The following is a 22,627-nucleotide window of genomic DNA, read 5'->3' as shown; positions in this document are numbered from 1 at the left end:
TATATTGCGCCTGTTCAAGTTTTGTTATTTCCCGTTATCAGACATGCTGGCACTGGAAGGATCAAAGGCTGGTAAGACTTACCCTGCCCAAATTAAAATTCTTTCAAGTTTTCTTAGATTCTGATCTTTAATCTTCTGTATAAATTTCCTGACATACAGAAGATCAAACACCAGAATCCAAGAAAACGTCTGTGTAAACTTCCAGATATATACTTCCATATTGTATATGTGTGTCTCTCTAGGATTGAGGGGTTCTTGGGTCAAACACCAGTGACGATTCTTGATCAGCTGGAAAAATAAATATACAGGGTGTCCACAAATCTCCTTTACAAAACTAAAATGTTATTACATGACTAGGGTATATCAAACATACCTAAAACTACTTTCAGTCTTCATGTTCATTCTTTAACCTGAAAATGTATGAATTGCACTGGGAAAACAAAAATGAGAGTAGGAGGGCGTTCGAGCTTATCCACACATTGGACAAGTTTTTTATAAATATTAAGCCGTTTTATTGACTTATTTGTCACATTAATTTATTTCTAGAAACAGCTTTATAGTTCTAGTCATGCTCCTTGGTTTAATTTTAATTTAGATAGCGATTCTGAAAGTTAATACTTAGTGTCTGTATATTGTCAGCTTGTATAGACTGTATAATGCTTACTGGCATTGTTACTGAATATATGATCGATAAGGAATAGTATAGCATATATCCCGAACTTGACAGTGTAAAGTTTAATGTAAATTAGATAATGTATTATGTAGCACAGTCTTAGAAATCTGTTAACTTAGTGTAATATTTTCAATTAATCAGTAAAATTTATTAATCTTATTAAAATTCATTGTTAATTAAATTGTATATAAACGGAATCACGACCCAGATAAGAGCAGCAAAGCAACGAGCACAAAGTAGTGGGAGTGCTGTGGCTCGGGGGAGAACCGAGGGGTGGGCAATTCTCCAATGCAACGCAGTCTAAAAAAATGCACGAAATGTGAAATGTTTCCAGATCTATCTGGAAAAGGACATGATCTAGCCAAGGAGGATGTCCTTGCATTTGTTAGGTGCAGAGAGTGTGAAGAAATTAGGCATCAACTCAGCATTCTAATAGGGGGCATCTATGAGAGTTTGGGGTGTAGAATTGATGTCATCGAAGAAATTAATATGGTGGCACATCAAGCTCTCAGCTGCCCAATTCAATGCCAGAGCTCATTCCTGTGCATCAAGCAACACAGTGGCAATCTCCAAGGCAGAATATGCTGATCCCACAGGAGTTAGTTATTGTCGGTGACTCTATTGTCAGGGAGGCAGGGAATATATTATGCAAAAAGGATAGGTGGAACAGGACCAGGGTATGTCTGCCAGTGGCAAAAGTTAATGACATTGTAGGGCAGAATATCATCTTTTAAGATGATATCTGATAAGATGATATCTTTAAGATGAATGGGTGACATGGAAGCCCATGATAGATATAAGCTGGTCTGTAACCAAGTCACAAAGGAGATTAGATAACCAAAGGCACATTATGAGAAATCCTTGGCAAAGGATACAGAGAAAAACAGAAAAGAGTTCTTTACCTATGTAAACTCTAGAAAGAAAGGGATGAATCAGAATGGTCCACTGGATATTGATGGTTCAACAGTTGAGGATCCTGCTCAGGTGGCTAACAAACTAAATGAGTATTTTGCATCTACATTCATACATGAGGAGTTATTCAGGAAGGGGAATGCCAGAGGTGAAGTAAACTCTGGCAGTAGGCTAGATGATTTTGTAATAACTGAGAGTAAAGTGGAGAAGAAATTGTTGAGGATAAACATAAAAAAGGCACCTGGGGTGGATGGAATCTATCCAGTTATATTAAAGGAGGCAGCAAAGGAAGTAAGCAAACCCTTAGCCATAATTATTAGAGATTCTTTGGACTCAGGGGAGGTACCCATAGACTGGAGATGTGCAAATGTGACCCCAATTCACAAAGGAGGATCAAAGGCTGACACAAGTAATTATAGACCTGAGTTTAACTTCTGTTCCAGGAAAATTAATGGAGGCACTGGTTAAAGATCATCTAGACAAGACTTCAGTTATAGCTCGGACACAGCATGGTTTTGTTAAGGGAAAGTCTTGCCTGTCCAATCTGATTGGATACTATGATGCAGTCACAAAAGAACTGGATGCAGGGAATAACTTTGATATTATATATTTGGATCTTAGAAAGGCTTTGATACTGTTGCACATGGAAGACTGCTGCAAAAATTGGAGCAGTGTGGCACTGGAGGAAAATTGCTGTTATGGATAAAGGGATGGTTGAGGGGGAGAAGACAGAGAGTGGTAATCAATGGACACTGTTCACCATGGACTAATGTTATTAGTGGAGTCCCTCAGGGTTCAGTGTTGGGTCCATTGATGTTTTCTGTATTTATAAATGATACTGATGATGGTATATCAATTACTTGTATATTGATTACTTATTAACAGGAGAGATTGCTTCTACAAGGATGGGATACACTTAAATAGAAAGGGTGCAAGAATATTTGCTGATGCTATCGAGGCAGTGTTAGGTGGATCGGAAAACTGCTAGCTTGGAGGGAGACAAAGACCAATAGATTGACAGTAGCCACTGGCAGAGGTGAAAGAGATTCTTGCACTGCTTCTATTAGAATAAGCAGAAGCCTGAAAAACAAGATGCATGGTATTTCAGAGACTGCTGGGAGCCATTGCGGTACAAGTAAACACATGGGTTGTGTTAGGGTAGCTAAGAATAGAAACGGGTGCAGGTATACTTGCGTGTACACCAATGCTAGGAGTTTAGTAAATAAATTTGATGAATTTGAGGTATTGCTCAAAACATCGAAGGCAGATATTGTTGGGATATCAGAGACGTGGTGTCACACAGATATAAGGGATGCAGAACTGCAATTTGGGGAGTACAACGTCTACAGAAAGGATAGACAGGATAGGAAGGGAGGGAGGAGGGGTTATGCTATTAGTTAAGAAACACATAAAAACCAAGGAAGTGAAGCCAGTCGACATCGCTGGACAGTGCAGTGTGGAGTCAGTTTGGTGTGACATAAACATTGGGAGATCAAAATTGAGAGTAGGAGTGTGCTATAGGCCAAATGACTCTGATGAGTATAATAAGGAACTGTACAGGGAAATAGAGTGGGCCAGTAAATCAGAGTGTCTTATAATGGGAGATTTTAATTTCCCAGATATTGACTGGAATTTGGGGGCTGGTTACTCACACACTAGCAGGACTTTTGTGGATTTATTGGATGATTGTTTTCTACATCAGCATGTTCGGGAGGCAACTAGAGGGAGTAATACTCTTGATTTGATTATCAGCAGTGATTCTTCATGCATTAAGAATCTGCAGGTAAATGAACCACTAGGTGGCAGTGATCACAGTGTGCTGAAGTGGGATTTACTCAAAGAGGTAACTACCATTAGGGGTAAAGGGAAGGGTTATTGCTTCCGTAAAGGCGACTACGATGGACTGAGACAGTATTTAAATTCTATACAGTGGGACCAACTGATGATGTTACCAACAGCAAATTCAAAATGGGAAGCATTCAAAGAACTTATCTTGGAAGCTACTAGGCTTTACATACCAACTAAGAAATATTGTTCAAGGTTTAGGCCAAAATGGATGTCAGATGAACTAATGAGGCATATGGCAGAGAAGAAAAATGCATGGGATATATACAAATTAACACATGACACAGAAGCCTATGATAGATACAAGTTGATATGCAACCAAGTTACAAAGGAGGTTAGGCAGGCGAAGGCAGATTACGAGAAATCCTTGGCAAGGGATGCAAAGAAAAACAGCAAAGAGTTCTTTACTTATGTAAACTCTAGAAGGAAGGGGATGAATCAGATTGGTCCACTTGATATTGATGGGTCAAGTGTTGATGATCCTGCTCAGGTAGCTAACAAACTAAATGAATATTTTGCATCGACATTCACACATGAGGAGTTATTCAGCGAGGGGAATGCCAGAGGTGTATTCAACTCTAGCAGTAAGCTACAGAATCTTGAAATAACTGGGAGTAAAGTGGAGGAGAAACTGTTGAAGATAAACACAAGAAAGGCACCTGGGGTGGATGGGATCTATCCAGTTATATTAAAGGAGGCAGCAAAGGAAGTAAGCAAACCCTTAGCCATAATTATGAGAGCTTCCTTAGACTCAGGGGAGGTACCCATAGACTGGAAATGTGCAAATGTGACCCCAATTCACAAAGGAGGATCAAAGGCTGACACAAGTAATTATAGACCTGTGAGCTTAACTTCTGTTCCAGGAAAATTAATGGAGGCACTGGTTAAAGAAGCACTACAGGATCATTTAGACAAGACTTCAGTTATAGCTCAGACACAGCATGGTTTTGTTAAGGGGAGGTCTTGCCTGACCAACTTGATTGGATACTATGATGCAGTCACAAAAGAACTGGATGCAGGGAATAACTTTGATATTATATACTTGGATCTTAGAAAGGCTTTTGATACTGTTGCACATGGAAGACTGCTACACAAATTGGAGCAGTGTGACATTGGAGGCAAATTGCTGCTATGGATAAAGGGGTGGTTGAGGGGGAGAAGACAGAGAGTGGTAATCAATGGACACTGCTCATCGTGGACTGATGTTAGTAGTGGAGTCCCTCAGGGCTCAGTGTTGGGTCCATTATTGTTTTCTGTATTTATAAATGATATTGATGATGGTATATCGGGCTTAATGTCCAAGTTTGCAGACGATACAAAGGTTGGCAGGGTTGTCAAGGACACTACTGACACTATGCTGCTGCAACAGGATCTGGAAAGGTTGAGCAGATGGGCTGAGAGGTGGCAAATGAAGTTTAACATTGACAAATGTAAAGTACTACACGTGGGAAACAGCAACCCCAGAGCAACGTATCAACTCTGTGGTACTACACTGACAGTGGTAGAGAATGAAAGGGACTTGGGGGTGATTGTGCAGGCAGATATGAAGTTCTCTGAGCAGTGCAGACGGGCTGCAAGAGTAGCTCATGGAGTATTGTCAATGATATACAGGAATTTTTCCAGCAGGGATAAGGAGGTGATTATTCCATTGTATAAGGCGATGGTCAGGCCACACCTAGAGTACTGTAAACAGGTCTGGAGGCCTCATTTCAAGAAGGATGTAGAGCTGCTGGAACGAGTACAGAGAAGGGCAACAAGATTAGTGAATGGAACAAAGGGGTGCTCTTACGAAGAAAGGCTTAAGTTTTGCAAATTACAGTGTCTGGAGACTAGGCACCAGCGAGGTGATCTGATAGAGGTGTATAAAGCCTTGAATGGTTTAAGCATGCTCAATGCTGATGGGATTCTTCCTCTAGCTCAGAAAAATCACCTGAGAGGGCATAAATTCAAATTGAGGAAAGACAGATGTAGGATAGACGTGCGGAAATTTGCCTTTAGCCAGCGGGTGGTTGGTTGGTGGAACAGACTTCCATCCCTTGTGGTGGAGGTTGATAGCCTAAATAAGTTTAAGGCTCAGCTGGACAGGTATTTTGAACGAACAGAGGGGTGAAGTGGAAGTGGTTTTTTTTTTTTTTTTTTTGGCTGATGCTGCGTAAGCTTGCTTTCTTGCATCAAATGCCTCTACTAATGCTAATGCTAATATCAAGCTTAATGTCCAAGTTTGCAGATGATACAAAGGTTGGCAGGGTTGTTAAGGACACTGCTGACGCTATGCTCTGTGCAACAGGATCTGGAAAGGTTGAGCAGATGGGCTGAGAGGTGGCAAATGAAGTTTAACATTGACAAATGTAAAGTACTACATATGGGAAACAGCAACCCCAAAGCAATGTATCAAATCTGTGGTACTACACTGACAGTGGTAGAGAATGAAAAGGACCTGGGGGTAATTGTGCAGGCAGATATGAAGTTCTCTGAGCAGTGCAGACGGGCTGCAAGAGTAGCTCATGGTGTCTTGTCAATGATATACAGGACTTTTTCTAGAAGGGATAAGTGATTATTCCGTTGTATAAGGCAATGGTCAGGCCACACCTTGAGTACTGAATACAGGTCTTGAGACCTCATTTCAAGAAGGATATAGAGCTGCTGGAACGAGTACAGAGAAGGGCAACAAGATTAGTGAATGGAACAAAGGGTTGCTCTTAAGAAGTAAGGCTTAAATTTTGCAAATTACAGTGTCTGAAGACTAGGCACTGGCGAGGTGATCTGATAGAGGTGTATAAACCCTTGAATGGTTTGAGCTTGCTCAGTGCTGATGAGATTCTTCCTCTTGCTCAGAATAATCACCTGAGAGGGCATAAATTCAGATTGAGGAAAGACAGATGTAGGATAGATGTGCGGAAATTTGCTTTTAGCCAGCGGGTAGTTGGTTGGTGGTACAGACTTACTTCCATCCCTTGTTGGGGAAGTTGATAGCCTAAATAAATTTAAGGATCAGCTGGACAGGTATTTCAAATAAATGGAGGGGTGAATTGGAAATGTTTTTTTTTTTTTTTTGACTGATGCTGCATAAGCTTGCTTTCTTGCATCATATGCCTCTACTAATGCTAATGGTAAGGGCACAAAAGGTGATACTGTTGTACACGTTAGCATTAATGACAATTTGAAAGTGTCTGCAATTCTGCTCAGACGTGATAGGGCTATATGATGAGAGTCTTGTCAATCAATTTGGCCCTGAAAGATTGTGCAAGGCTCATGGGGTAGAATATTTTTAAAGCCTGGTCTCTGATTGCTAACAGAAGAGACTGCGTCGACAGGGATGGGATATGGTTCATTGAAAGGGTGCAGGAATATTTGTTGATACTATTGAGGCAGTGTTAGGTGAGTCAGAAAACTGCTAGTGTGGGGGGATTCGCAGACTAAAAGAACAACAGTACCGCAGGCAGAGGTGAAAGTGATTCTTGAAATGCTTCTATTGGAATAAGCAGCAGCCTAGAGAGCAAGTTGCTGGGGATCTGAAAAACTGCTGAGAGTCAGCATGGAACAAGTAAATACATGGGTTATGTTAGGGTAACTAAGGAACAGGTGCATGTATACGTGCATGTACACATGTGAGTTGGTAACTCGCATGCCAGAGAGACTTGTGGATTTATTGGAGGCTGTTTACTATAGCAATATGTTCGGAGGCAACCAGAGACAGTAATACTTTTGATCTGATTATCAGCAGTGATTATTCATGCATTAAGAACTTGCATATAAAGGAACCACTAGGTGACTGATTGCAGTGTACTGATGTGGGATTTACTTAAAAATGTAACTACCATTAAGGGTAAAGTAAAGGATTTTTGCTTTCGTAAAGGTGACTACAGTAGTCTCAAACAGTTTTTAAATTCTATATAGTGGGATTAACTGATTATGTTAAAAACAGTGAATTCTAAATGGGAAGGCTTTAAAGAATTAAATTTCAATCTTGGAAGTTACCAGGCTTTTCATACCAACTAAGAAATACTGTTCAAGATTTAAACCTAAATCGATGTCAGATGAACTAATGAGGCTCGTGGCAGAGAAGAAAAATGCACAGGATGCATATAAATTATCAGTTGACACAAAAGCCTATGGCAGATATAAGCTAGTCTGTAATAAAGTCACAAAGGAGGTTAGGCAAGCTAAGGCTGATTACAAGAAATCCTTGGCAAAGGATGCAAAGAAAAGCAACAGAGACTTCTTTACTTATGTAAACTCAAGAAGGAAGGGATTGAATCAGATTGGCCCACTTGATATTGATGGTTCAACTGTTGATGATCCTGCTCAAATAGCGAAAAAACTGAATGAGTATTTTGCATCTACATTCGCACATAAGGAATTCTGTAAGGAAGGGGAGGACAGAAGAATACTTAACACTAAAAGGGAGCTAAATAATTTTGTAATAACTGACAGCAAAGTGGAGGAGAAGTTGTTAAAGTTAAACATAAAAAAGACACCTGAGATCGATGGAATCTATCCAGTTATACTGAAGGAAGCAGTGAGGGAAGTAAGCAAAACCTTAGCCGTAATTATGAGAGCATCCTTAGATTCAGGGGAGGTCCTCATGGACTGGAGATGTGCAAATGTATCTCCAATTCACAAAGGGGGGAGGGTTCAAAGGGAGACACAATGATTTTATAGACCTGTTAGTTTAAGTTCTATTCTGGTTAAAGAAGCATTGCAGGATCATCTAGACAAGACTGCAGTAATAGTTCAGACAAATGGGTTTGTTAAGGTTAGGTCTGACCAATTTGATTGGCTACTACGATGTGGTCACAAAGGAACTGGATGCTAAAAATAATTTTGATATCATATACTTCGATTTCACGAAAGCTTTTGATACTGTTGCACATGGAAGACTGATATACAAATTGGAGAGGTATGGCATGAAGGGCAAGTTGCTGCAATGAATAAATGGATGGTTGAGTGGAAAACGGCAGAGAGTGGTAATAAATGGACACTGCTCTACATGAACCAATGTTATTAGTGGAGCCCACCAGAGTTTGGTGCTGGGGCCATTGTTGTTTTGTGTATTTATTAATGATATCGATGAAGGTATATCAGGCCAAATGTCCATGTTTGCAGATGATACAAAGGTTGGCAGGGTTATTAATGATAGTAAAGACAGTATGCTACTGCAACAGGATCTACAAACGTTAGGTAGATGGGTGAGAAGTGGTAATTGAATTTTAATGTTGACAAATGCAAAGTACTGCATATGGGTAGCAGTAATCAAAGATAAATGTACTAACTGTGTGGTACTACATTCAGGGAGGTAGAGAATGAAAAAGACTTGGGGTAATTGTGCAGTCGGACATGAAATTCTCTGAGCAGTGCAGATGGGCTGCCAGAGCAGATCATGTAGGCTTGTCAATGATATATAGGAATTTAGGTAGCAGAGATAAGGAAGTGATTATCCTAGTGTATAAGGCAATGGTCAGGCCACACCTTGAGTACTGCATGCAGGTCTGGAGGCCTTATTTTAGGAAGGATGTAGATTTGCTAGAATGAGTACAGAGAAGGGCAACAAGGTTGGTGAGAGGAACAAAGAGGTGCTCTTACAAAGGATGGCTTAAGTTCTGCAAATTGCAGCATTTGGCGACTAGGCATCTGCGAGGTGATCTGATTGAGGTGTATAAGGCCTTGAATGGTTTGAGCAATCTGAATGCTGATGGGATTCTTCCACTTCTTCAGATTAAAAAATCTGAGGGGGAATAGACTGGAATCAAGGAAAGACAGTCATAGAATAGATGTGCGGAAGTTTGCCTTTAGCCAGTGGGTAGTTGATTGCTGGAACAGAATTCCATCACTTGTTGTGGAAGTTGATAGCTTAAATAAATTTATGGCTGAGCTAGACAAACATTTGGAGTGACTGGATGGGTGAAATGGGAAGTTTTTTTTGGCTGATGCTGTATAAGCTAGCTCTCTTACATCATACATTGGTGTGCAAAATTTAAGGACCAGTCAGGTTTTTCACCTGAAGCTTCTCATAAGAGTGGCCTGGATAGGGGAAAAAGCATACCAAAGGAACCTCGTGAGGTACAGAAATGATGCAAGAAACAACACTGACAAAACAATGGAAACAAAACAGTACAGAGGGACTTTATTCAAAAATGGCAACACAGTACTTGCTGTCATGATGCAGTGCATCACTGCCAAAGATGAAACAAAGAGAAGAGGTGGTCCTCAGTAGGAGATATGGCCACCCCTAATGTCGATGCAGGCTTTGCACCGCCTGTCCATATTTAGAACAATGTTGTTGAAAAGTTCTTGCGGTAACATCGTCCATTCCTCCGTCAGCACCCTCTGTCATCGTTCATTCCTCTGGTGAACATTTTCTGGTGGGTGTGGACGTGCTGCTAGGCATCTCCCCAGCGTGCCATATGTGTTCAATGGGATTTAGATTCGTGGAACAGGCAGGCCAATCCATACGAACAATGTTCTCACTTTCCAAAAGCATATCAACAGCTGCAGTGCAATGAGGTGTGCCGTTACCATCCATAAACACGAACTTTCAGCCAATGGCACCTTGGAACAAATGCAAATGGGGAAGGATTACAGTAGAGTAATCCTTCCCCATGTACAGTACAGTAGCATGCACCAATTACAGTACTGCCTTCCAGTGTCTGGAGTTGTGTATGTTTATCCAAGATAATGCCTCTCCAGTCCTTTTCAGTGATGTTTGCGGGGTGATGCCATGTGCTAACCTCTCGCCAGATTAGCTGACATCCAGAATCACTGCTGAGACTGAATCTACTCTCATCAGTAAAGAGCACCTTAAGTAAAGATTTTTTGGTTGTAACCTTTAGAAATAGTGTTATTATTATTATTATTAGCCATATTGTGCAAGGAAGCCTGAGGTTTATGCTGCACCAGGAAAAAAAAAATTCCTGAGTTACCTTCCCTGAGAGAGAGAGAGAGAGAGAGAGAGAGAGAGAGAGAGAGAGAGAGAGAGAGAGAGAGAGAGAGTGTCAAAAATAGATGGTTGGTTGGTTGTTGGGTTTTATTGGCGCATTAGCAACTAAGGCTATAATGCACCAAAACCAGGTGATATATAAAAATTTTAATTTCACTGACCTAATTACTTAGGTCACCATGGTATTACTTAGGTATAAAATGTAGAAAAGATAAATCAATAAAGAAATAACAATAACATGTAAATTTTAAATACAAGTAAAAACCTTTATTGATTTAAATAGCTAAAAACAGCAGACACATTGTCATTGTCAGATAAAATCTGACTGAGTGTATATGGCTCAGTCAGATGATTAAAAGTGGTAAAACAGATATTGTTAAAATCTGGACAGTCAACTAAAATGTGTCTAATTGATAAAATTGTGCCACAGGACTCACACATAGGAGGATCATCAGCCTTCAGCAAAAATGAATGAGTCAAATGACTATGTCCTATGCGGGTCTGGGCAAGAACAACTTCCTCCTTATGATTCCTGCGCAGACTCAACTGCCACTGTTCAATGTCAAAAGTAGAAGGGAATCACCAAGAAAGAGAAGAATGATGATATCCAGCTTAGGACCCTGGGTGTGCCAAGCCCATACTCACCAGATGTGAGCCCGCAGGGTTAAATTGTTCCTTAAGTTTTGCATACCAGTGTATGTGTTAACTAATGCTAATAGAGAGCAGCATAACTGCAAAACTGTAATCATGCAGAACTTATCAATTCCATCTTTTTGATTTTGTTGTTTATCAACAGTTTATCTGTACACATAATACACACATCCTTTTAAGTATAAGTGACCAGCTGTCAATTGTATGGTTTGATCTTCAGAGAGCAACAAAACATTGCACACGTCTGACTTTGACATGTTAAGCTCATGACTAGCACATCATATGGATTTCCCTGGGCTTCATATAAAACTTTCTCAAACCTGCTTCACTGTGCCCCTCACTGACTTTTGTTTGGCAATCTCTGTCAGGATGGCCCTCAGTGAATTTTGTTTGGCCACCTCAGTCTGATCCTCTCCATCAGGATGACTGTGCACACAGATGTCATTTATGAATTATCCTTACTATTGCAAAACTGTAGGTCTATTCAGTGGCTTCTTTTTGAACTGCATTTGAAATTTACACATAACAGCAATAGCAGACTGCAGCTCATTGAATCAAAGTACACATAATGTGCCTCCTTGGAGCTGGTAAGTTTTGTGATTATGCTGCCACCTACTGCATTGTGCATATTTTCTGTTTGGTGAATATAAACTTGAAGATATCTATCTGGAACTGGTTTCAGGTTCATATCATGTACTATGTACTATTCACATGTAACATTTTAGTTTTGTAAAGGAGGTTTGAGGATACTCTGTATTCTTCAAAACTAACAGCAGAAGTAATAATAATTTTAGTGACATAACTAGCAATATGATTATATTTTGCAAAAATAAAAATAGATTGGGTTATAATGAAATACTGTTTCAAAACAATATTAAACACCTTACCTTGTTTCTTCCACTTACTGATAGTTAGCATGATATGGAGAAAATAACAACACTGGCATTAAAATATTTCGATAATTTTGATATAATGCATTTTAATATAATAATAATAAGGCTAACAAAAAGGTGATTTCACCAAAAAAACAGGCTACGAGTTTTACTATGGTGAGTATAACATATTTAGGATAGGCAAGACAGAAGAGTGAGGTCATGCTTCTTATCAGAAGCAGCCTGAGCATGACAAAAAATTTTCCCAAATTCAGAAATCATGCATGACAGTGTAGAATTTGTATAGCCTGAAATCGTTGAAAGCAAAGATAAAAGGACATAGTGTAGTGTATAGTGTTATTTGTAATGGGGTTCAGGGAGTTTCCCCCAACTGTGCGTGAAGCAATGTGATGAATACAAAACTCTGTAAAGGCCAGATTTATGTAGGTTAGTGAGTGTTCGTGAAGTGTTTAGTGTGGGTTATGTTGGTTGTGTTGTTCATCCAGCCTCTTAGCGCCTAGGGGCTTGTGTTTTCACACAGAAACCTCTAGTTTACCACCCAAAGCTACAAGGAGGCGGGCCAGGCAGTAGGGAGTATGAAAGCATTGGCGGAGCGAACTGTGGTAGCCAAAGCTACAGACAGGAGAGCCGAGCCCAGTAAAAAAAAAAAAAAAAAAAAAAGGTGGTGGTAGTGTGGGGTGATAGGAAGTGGGAGGAGCTAAAAGTGGTAGGAAAATAGAGGAAGGCAGTAGGGAAGGCAAACAGGTGCTCCTATGTTGGAGCACCTGTTTGCTGCTCATTCCCACACTAGTTGGGGGTTAAGTCCTTATTTAACTTATTTCTGCTGTACCATTTTCAAACTTAATTTATTTGCTCTCTCATCCTTTTCAGCAAGAATAGTTGAGTTGGACAGCATTCAGTTTTTTGCTTGTACCAATCATCACAGTCTCTAATGTGGTGACTGCCTCAGCATGCGTAGGCTCAGTGCTGATGTCATTTTCTTCTTCGTCCATATCATTTTCAGGAGCTCCAGTTAATTTTACATTCACAATTTCATTTTCATTTAAAACAGGAAACCTTGTTGCATCAGTATCATTTTCCATCCACACCCTTGCATCACCTTCATCGCAATCTTCAAACCCAGAGACTGAATGAAACAAGTTGATCATCTCATTCAGTATTTGTCCCTCATCTCTTTCAGTTTGATTCTGCTCATTGGTTCTGAAAGTAAACGATGCAAGACTTGTTGTTTTTTGTAGATTCTCTTCAAATTTTCGATGAGATGACTCCCTGGTCGGTGGGAACGTTTGATGGAAGAAACATTACCACGAATCCATCGTCTATTTTGTTAAATGTTTTCACTGAAGGATGTGATGGCACTTTGTCTAGGATAAGCAAGACCTAGCCGATTTTGCCTTTTGATTCACGATATACCTTGACATTTGGAATAAAATCGTTGGTAAATCTCATCAGATTACAAAGTGTTGCTTATTTAGTACTGTAAGTTATGTACTTAAGCATAAATTTATTTTTATTTTGTTAACCTGTTGATAATATTCTTCTGATTTTCACATATCATTTAATTTTTATTAATTGGCATAAGGTAATAAAAGTGTAAATTTATGCTTTATATCTTCATTTTTTATAGCCTTTGGATAATATTCATCCGATTTTTGCTTATTAGAATTGCCATTTAATAGAATCAAAATTTAATTTGCAAACGTGATCACAATAACTGGCATTTACTGTAATTATTTTATATCACCAGCATAAAAAAAAAAAAAAAAAACTGCTTGCCCATTTGGATTATTGACATTCGGATTTTCAATGTTTTACTGTAATTATAAACAGCTACCTCTGGAGGGGAATATGGCTACCATTCATCAAGTGCAGCATTAGTTACAAATTAAATTTTTGTAAGCAATAGCACATGATACCCTTTCGTTGACTAGAAGTTACACTTTGGACAGCAAAAACTGCTAAAGGTTAAACTAGACAAAAATATACATGAAATAAGTGATTTATGGAGAAATTGTGATTTCACTTTTTCACTATGATAAGTGGACAGTTTGGTTTTGATTTAGTTTTTTTTCAAAACATGATAAATTCTATGGAATCAGAAATAAATATGCAGTAAATTCAATAAAATTTTGCATTTACCTGATAAACATTTAGGGGCTTAGAGGGGGAACAGGCATCCTGTGTGTTATCAGACACTCAGTCTAAAACACTGATGGATCCAATATCTTTCTATATCAGAATATTTAGGAGAAGTCTGGTTGGCCTGCCTCCCTAAAATTCACTCATGCCCACCTCGATGGTAAGCCCTGTTATGTCACTTAGGTGGCAACAAAACTGCAGAGTGATTCTCTTCAAGCCGCCTGGTCAGCGTGAAGAGGAAAAGACCAAACCCTCCAGCACATGACAGTTTTTTTTTTGGTAATTGTTGGTGTATCGGCTTCTGTGGCCATAATGCACCTTCCAAGGTTTTTGCAGTACTTTGATCCAAGCCCAAGGCGGGATTCGAACCCGTGATCTTTGGGTGGGTTCCCAGGCAGGCACTTTACCCACCTGGCTAGCCCGGTCGGCACACATGACAGTAAGACGAAACAAATGGCCCTCAGTCCGCAGCTGCTTTCACGCCCACTCTTACTGTAGCGAGAGGATCAGAGTGGAAGCAGAGGGTGCTAAGAATCTCTGGGTACGACCAGGCTGCCATGCACGAAAACTGAACTTGGCCTGTTACAACGTAAGATTGCTCATCGGTGAAGACAGGATATTAGAGCTGGAAAAGGAATTAGAAAATGTGAATTGGAATATCATCGGTTTCACTGAAACAAGAAGAAGAAATGAATCACTTATAAATTTATCAAGTGGAAATCTGCTGTACACCAATGGAAACAGTGAAAGGAGTGAAGGTGGAGTTGGCTTTCTGGTCCATAAAGATATAAAAAAACAACATTTTGGAATTCAAAAGTACATCATCGTGGGTGTTAAGACTACTACTCAGGATTTCTAAGAGGTATAAGCTGAAGGTTATAATGATTTATGCACCAACATTCAGCCATGATGATGAAGAGGTTGAAGAATTGTATACCGAAATTGAGAGTCTTCTAGATGTACACTATCATTATAGGGGACTTCAATGCTAAGGTTGGAAAGAGACAAAACAGCGCAGAAAGGGGAACTATAGGAAATTTTGGAATTGGTAAAAGAAATGAAAGAGGTGAAAGACTTGTGGAATTTGCAGAATCTCGAGGAATGTCAGTAATGAACACTTTTTTCAAGAAAAGGATGAACAGAAAGTAGACATGGAAGAGCCCAAATGGATTAACAACTAATGAAATAGACTTCATCCTCACTAACAGAAGATATATCATGAATGATGTTACTGTACTGACTCAAATAAATAATACAAAGGTCTTTAAGATAACTGAAGAGGAGAAAAAGTAGTATGTACTGGAACTTAAGAAAAAGCTTCAGCTTCTGCAGACTGCTCAGGACCAAGATATCGACAAGGAATATTACAACTTTCTGAAAGTGATAAAACCCAAGAAACCTATAGGTAAAAAGAAATCCAAAGAAGAAAAAAATCAGTCAAGAAACACTTGTCATGATGAACCGAAGATGACAAATGAAGAACAAGAAAAACACTGACAGGGAGAAAATTGAGTATACTGAGTTATGCAAAGCCATTAGAAAGGGTCTCAGAGAGGACATAAGAAGATTTAACACAAGAAAAGTAGAACAAGCACTAAGGGAAAACAAAGGATTTAAATCAGCAGTCATGAGCAGTAATACAGAAAGACAAATGATACTGAAACTGAAGAATAGTGAGTGTAATTAAAATAGTAGAATACTACTATAAAGAGTTACACAAGGAGCAAGGGAATGATGCAAGCAGTGGGGAAGATGGAACACAAATTAGTAACAGATAAGACATACCTGATATCCTTGCTGATGAGGCAGCACATGCGTTGAAGAAAATGAAGAATCAGAAAGCCCCGAGGGAAGACGAAGTTACTGTAGAGTTGTTAAAATTGGGAGGAAGAGACATAATAGAAAAACTGGCAAGATCCTTCACAAAAAGCATTAGAAAAGGTGTGATGCCTAAAGAGTGGAATAAGGCAATCATAGTTTTGCTGCATAAGAAAGGAGATAAATCAGAAATTAGAAATTATAGACCAATTAGCTTGTTATCTCACATCTACAAGTTGTTCACAAGGGTCATTACTAACAGATTAGAAAGAATACTTGATGAGAATCAACTGAAAGAGCAAGCAGGCTTTAGGACAGGATTCTCAACTATGGATCACCTTTCTCCATTAGCTTTCACAACTAATGGAGAAAGCAAATGAATATAAAACACCATAATGCCTGGAATTTGTGGATTATGAAAATGCATTTGACTCCATACAGCATAAGGCAATGTTTTGGGCACTGGAAGAAAAAGGCATTGATATCCCATATATTATGATTTTAAAGAAAATATATGAGAATGCTACCTCCTTTATTAGTCTAGACAAAGACAGTAGTAAATTTAAAATTGAGAAAGGAGTTCGACAAGGAGACAATATTTCCGAAGTTGTTTACTGCTGCCCTTGAGAAAGATTTCAGAAGATTAGACTGGTCACAGAAAGGAGTCAATGTGAATGGAGAGTACCTAAACCATTTACGATTTGCAGATGACATTGTGGTGGTCATAAGCCAAGATCCCAAAGAATTAGAGGAAAATCTGAATCAGTTATGCAGAGTCAGTAGGGATTTTGGACTAAAGATGACTTTGGCTAAAACAAAAGTAATGATGAACAAGTATGCCACAGAAAGGGATATAATGATTGAAGGAGCAGAAATTGACAACATGGAGTCATATACTTATCTGGGACAAGTTATTAGGTGTAATAATGATAAATGGACAGAAGTCAAGAGAAGAATAAATTTTGGATGGATAGCATTCAGGAAATATAGTCACATACTGAGGAGCAATATCCCAATTTGTCTGAAATGTGAAATAATGTTTGTTTGTTTGTTATTTGGTTTTTAGGAGCATTAGCAACTAAGGCCATATTGCTACGGGGATACGCGGTGGTCATTCCCTGACCTTTCTGCATCCTCTGTATTTTGTGGTCACGATCTCGAACCCTGGTCTAATCAAGAAGTGTGTGCTACACACTGCTGCTCCTGCCCACCTGGCTACGGAGGCGCCACGTAAAATAATGAACCAATGTATACTCCCCATCATGACTTATGGAAGTGAAACTTGGGCACTCACAAAAAGAATGGAAGAGAAGCTGAGAACTATACAGCGAAGAATGGAACGAATTATATTGGGAATCAGACTGTTAGATAAGAAGAGAAACACATGGATTAGGCAGAAAACTCAAGTAAAGGACATTCTTATCAAAACTAAAGAACTAAAATGGTCTTGGGCAGGACACATAGCTTGAAGACATGATGATAGATGGACTAAGAAAATAACAGAATGGTACCCAAGAGGAGCTAAGAGAAAACCTGGAAGACAACAACGGAGATGGACAGATGAAATCCATGAATTTGTGGGTAGTAAATAGATGGCCATTGCACAAAACAAAAGGAACTGGAAAGTTGCTGGAGAGGCCTTCATCCTGCAGTGGATTGAAAATGGCTGATAATGATGATGATAAACATTTCACTAAAATCAAAGCCCATGAAATTCTGCCATTTTGGATGCAAAGGCTGAAGTTCCCCCTGGGTACTGTTCGAGATACCTCTGGTTGAGAACCAATATTATATATATTATGACAGTATATCAGTAGTTTAAAATAGTACTAATACAACTTGTATTTGTATTATTAGGTAAATTCTAAAACTGAATCTTACCTGGACTGGTGCTGGAGCAGAAATTGTGTGCTGAAGTTGGAAATACCCAACGGTAACAGCTTTCATTGTTTGATCACACTGTAGCATTAATTCCCTTACTTGTATCAATACTTCTTCCTACAAAGGAAAAATCAGCTTATAAATATAATTTTCATAAAGAAAAACAAGTTTTGATTTTGTAAATGTTTCTCTCCAAGAAATGGATCTAAGAGTCAAGTTGATTAAACTTACCATATCATAACCACTATCATGTTAAAACAACATCTGAATAACAAACAAACCAGATTTAATAAAAGTGATATCTGGCACATGTGGATTAATGACAATGAGCAAGGGTTACCCACTAGTGAGTCACCCAAGGAGGTCACAGTTTTTGGCTGAAACAATGAACAAAGATGACAACAGAAAGCAGGGCTAATAAGGAACCCTCAAAAATAATAATTTTTAAATTTTAAGATCAAATACTTGATCCTCAAATTTAAAATGACGTATTCTCTTTATAGAATGAGTTTAATGAAGTTTTATGCAGTTTAACAAAGTGTTTTTGATTAGAAAAAAATTATCAAATAGGGAAAGGAGAGATTTAACGGAAATCTAAATTAAATGCAGCAGATTTTCCTGGAAAGGACATGAAGGTCCGTCCCTATGAAGCATCTTTTTAACTGATTTCATCAATTTCATCAGTTAAAAATATTAAGAATTAGAGCATGTAGGCATGTTATGGTAGATCATAAAGGGTATACATTGGTCTTTCACTGAAGATTTGGGCTTATAGGTAATGAAGCGTGCATTTTTCTAATAATTTGAGCTAGAGTGAAGAAACTGAGTTTGGTCAAAAGTCCACCAGACTAATTACCATGTTTGTTCTAGGAATAGGAATTACTCTATACTCTTAGAGTACAGTGTGGCTCCCCTAAAATAAATTATAAAGCTGAAAAGAAAAAAAAAAAAAAAAAAAAAATCATAAACAAACCACAAAAATATACTAAAGAATACCAGGAAATTACTGAATATGAACAGGAAATTACTGAATATGAACAGGAAATTACTAATATATTTTTATATATTTGCTAAGAATCAGGCAGTTTTGTGACAATAAAATGTAATTTGAACCATCATTTTAACTAATGCCACACGCTCTAATCAACTGCCCAAAGCAAAAATTTGCTAGTACAATAAAAGGCAACGAGGATCCCGAATTACTTAACAAGTACAGGTCACTGTTGAAAAAAAGCCGTGAATTAGAGTTGAATTTGAAAGTGTCTGCAATTCTGCCCAGACACGATAGGAGAGAGTATATGATGAGAGCCCTGTCGATCAATTCGGCCCTGGAAGGATTGTGCAGGGCTCAAGGGGTAGAATTTTTTTCAGCCTGGTCTGTACTTGTTAATAGGAGAGACTGCTTCTACAGGGATGGGATACACTTAAATAGAAAGGGTGCAAGAATGTTTGCTGATGCTATCGAGGCAGTGTCAGGTGGGTCGGAAAACTGCTAGATCGGGGGGGATACAAGGACTAATAGATTAACAGTAGCCACTGGCAGAGGTGAAAGAGATTCTTGCACTGCTTCTATTGGAATGAGCCGCAGCCTGGAAAATAAGATACAAGATATTTCAGAGACTGCTGGGAATCATTGGGGTACAAATAAACACATAGGTTGTATTAGGGTAGCTAAGAAAAAGAACAGGTGCATGTATACTTGCGTGTACACCAATGCTAGGGGTTTAGTAAATAAATTTGATGAATTTGAGGTATTGCTCAAAACATCAAAGGCAGATATTTTGGGGATTTCAGAGACGTGGTGTCACACAGATATAAGGGATGTAGAGCTGGGATTTGAGGAGTACAATGTCTACAGAAAGGATAGACAGGATAGGAAGGGAGGAGGGGTTATGCTATTAGTTAAGAAATACATAAAATCAAAGGAAGTGAAGCCAGTCGACATTGCTGGACAGTGCAGTGTCGAGTCAGTTTGGTATGACATAAACATTGGGAGATCAAAATTGAGAGTAGGAGTGTGCTATAGGCCTAATGACTCGGATGAGTATAATAAGAAACTGTACAGGGAAATAGAGTGGGCCAGTAAATCAGAGAGTCTTATAATGGGGGATTTTAATTTCCCAGATATTGACTGGAATTTGGGGGCTGGTCACTCACACACTAGCAAGGCTTTTGTGGATTTATTGGATGATTGTTTTCTACATCAGCATGTTCAGGAGGCAATTAGAGGGAGTAATACTCTTGATTTGATTATCAGTAGTGATTCTTCATGCATTAAGAATCTGCAGGTAAATGAACCACTAGGTGGCATTGGTCACAGTGTGCTGAAGTAGGATTTACTCAAAGAGGCAACTACCATTATTAGGGGTAAAGGGAAGGGTTATTGGCTTTCATAAAGGCGACTACGATGGGCTGAGACAGTATTTAAATTCTATACAGTGGGACCAACTGATGATGTTACCAACAGCAAATTCAAAATGGGAAGCATTCAAAGAACTTATCTTGGAAGCTACTAGGCTTTACATACCAACTAAGAAATACTGTTCAAGGTTTAGGCCTAAGTGGATGTCCGATGAACTAATGAGACATATGGCAGAGAAGAAAAATGCATGGGAGACATACAAATTAACACAAGACACAGAAGCCTATGATAGATACAAGTTGATCTGTAACCAAGTTACAAAGGAGGTTAGGCAGGCGAAGGCAGATTACGAGAAATCTTTGGCAAGGGATGCAAAGAAAAACAGCAAAGAGTTCTTTACTTATGTAAACTCTAGAAGGAAGGGGATGAATCAGATTGGTCCACTTGATATTGATGGGTCAACTGTTGATGATCCTGCTCAGGTAGCTAACAAACTGAATGAATATTTTGCATCGACATTCACACATGAGGAGTTATTCAGCGAGGGGAATGCCAGAAGTGTATTCAACTCTGGCAGTAAGCTAGAGAATCTTGTAATAACTGAGAGTAAAGTGGAGGAGAAATTGTTGAAGATAAATACAAGAAAGGCACCTGGGGTGGATGGGATCTACCCCAGGTAGCTTTGAGCAGAAGCCTGAAAAACAAGATGCATGGTATTTCAGAGACTGATGGGAGCCATTGCGGTACAAGTAAACACATGGGTTGTGTTAGGGTAACTAAGAATAGAAACAGGTGCAGGTATACTTGCGTGTACACCAATGCTAGGAGTTTAGTAAATAAATTTGATGAATTTGAGGTATTGCTCAAAACATCAAAGGCAGATATTGTTGGGATATCAGAGACGTGGTGTCACACACATATAAGGGATGCAGAACTGCAATTTGGGGAGTACAACGTCTACAGAAAGGATAGACAGGATAGGAAGGGGGGAGGGGTTATGCTATTAGTTAAGAAACACATAAAAACCAAGGAAGTGAAGCCAGTCGACATCGCTGGACAGTGCAGTGTGGAGTCAGTTTGGTGTGACATAAGCATTGGGAGATCAAAATTGAGAGTAGGAGTGTGCTATAGGCCTAATGACTCTGATGAGTATAATAAGGAACTGTACAGGGAAATAGAGTGGGCCAGTAAATCAGAGTGTCTTATAATGGGAGATTTTAATTTCCCAGATATTGACTGGAATTTGGGGGCTGGTTACTCACGCACTAGCAGGGCTTTTGTGGATTTATTGGATGATTGTTTTCTACATCAGCATGTTCGGGAGGCAACTAGAGGGAGGAATACTCTTGATTTGATTATCAGCAGTGATTCTTCATGCATTAAGAATCTTCAGATAAATGAACCACTAGTGGCAGTGATCACAGTGTGCTGAAGTGGGATTTACTGAAAGAGGTAACTACCATTAGGGGTAAAGGGAAGGGTTATTGCTTCCGTAAAGGCGACTACGATGGACTGAGACAGTATTTAAATTCTATACAGTGGGACCAACTGATGATGTTACCAACAGCAAATTCAAAATGGGAAGCATTCAAAGAACTTATCTTGGAAGCTACTAGGCTTTACATACCAACTAAGAAATATTGTTCAAGGTTTAGGCCAAAATGGATGTCAGATGAACTAATGAGGCATATGGCAGAGAAGAAAAATGCATGGGATACTTACAAATTAACACATGACACAGAAGCCTATGATAGATACAAGTTGATATGCAACCAAGTTACAAAGGAGGTTAGGCAGGCGAAGGCAGATTACGAGAAATCCTTGGCAAGGGATGCAAAGAAAAACAGCAAAGAGTTCTTTACTTATGTAAACTCTAGAAGGAAGGGGATGAATCAGATTGGTCCACTTGATATTGATGGGTCAACTGTTGATGATCCTGCTCAGGTAGCTAACCAACTAAATGAATATTTTGCATCGACATTCACACATGAGGAGTTATTCAGCGAGGGGAATGCCAGAGGTGTATTCAACTCTAGCAGTAAGCTACAGAATCTTGAAATAACTGGGAGTAAAGTGGAGGAGAAACTGTTGAAGATAAACACAAGAAAGGCACCCGGGGTGGATGGGATCTATCCAGTTATATTAAAGGAGGCAGCAAAGGAAGTAAGCAAACCCTTAGCCATAATTATGAGTTTCCTTGGACTCAGGGGAGGTACCCATAGACTGGAAAATGTGCAAATGTGACCCCAATTCACAAAGGAGGATCAAAGGCTGACACAAGTAATTATAGACCTGTGAGCTTAACTTCTGTTCCAGGAAAATTAATGGAGGCACTGGTTAAAGAAGCACTGCAGGATCATTTAGACAAGACTTCAGTTATAGCTCAGACACAGCATGGTTTTGTTAAGGGGAAGTCTTGCCTGACCAACTTGATTGGATACTATGATGCAGTCACAAAAGAACTGGATGCAGGGAATAACTTTGATATTATATACTTGGATCTTAGAAAGGCTTTT

The 22,627-nt window shown here is 39.1% G+C and overlaps 1 protein-coding gene across 5 annotated transcripts in view; it reads right to left on the bottom strand.

Moving 5' to 3' along the window:
• Window positions 1-22,627, bottom strand: part of LOC150078471 (rho GTPase-activating protein 45-like) — a 492,654-nt gene that overhangs the window by 197,233 nt on the left and 272,794 nt on the right. For all 5 annotated transcript variants that reach the window (XM_090385482.1, XM_090385485.1, XM_090385486.1 and 2 more), the window contains one exon: window positions 17,750-17,866. In XM_090385482.1, coding sequence (XP_090241608.1) covers window positions 17,750-17,866 — 117 coding nt within the window. The remainder of the gene's footprint in view (window positions 1-17,749; window positions 17,867-22,627) is intronic.

The sequence above is a fragment of the Mastigoproctus giganteus genome, chromosome 11, assembly GCF_048544385.1.
Source record: "Mastigoproctus giganteus isolate SK-2022 chromosome 11, ASM4854438v1, whole genome shotgun sequence".
In the NCBI taxonomy this organism is placed as follows: Eukaryota; Metazoa; Arthropoda; class Arachnida; order Uropygi; family Thelyphonidae; genus Mastigoproctus; species Mastigoproctus giganteus.
This window is presented reverse-complemented; position numbering and strand designations above follow the sequence as displayed.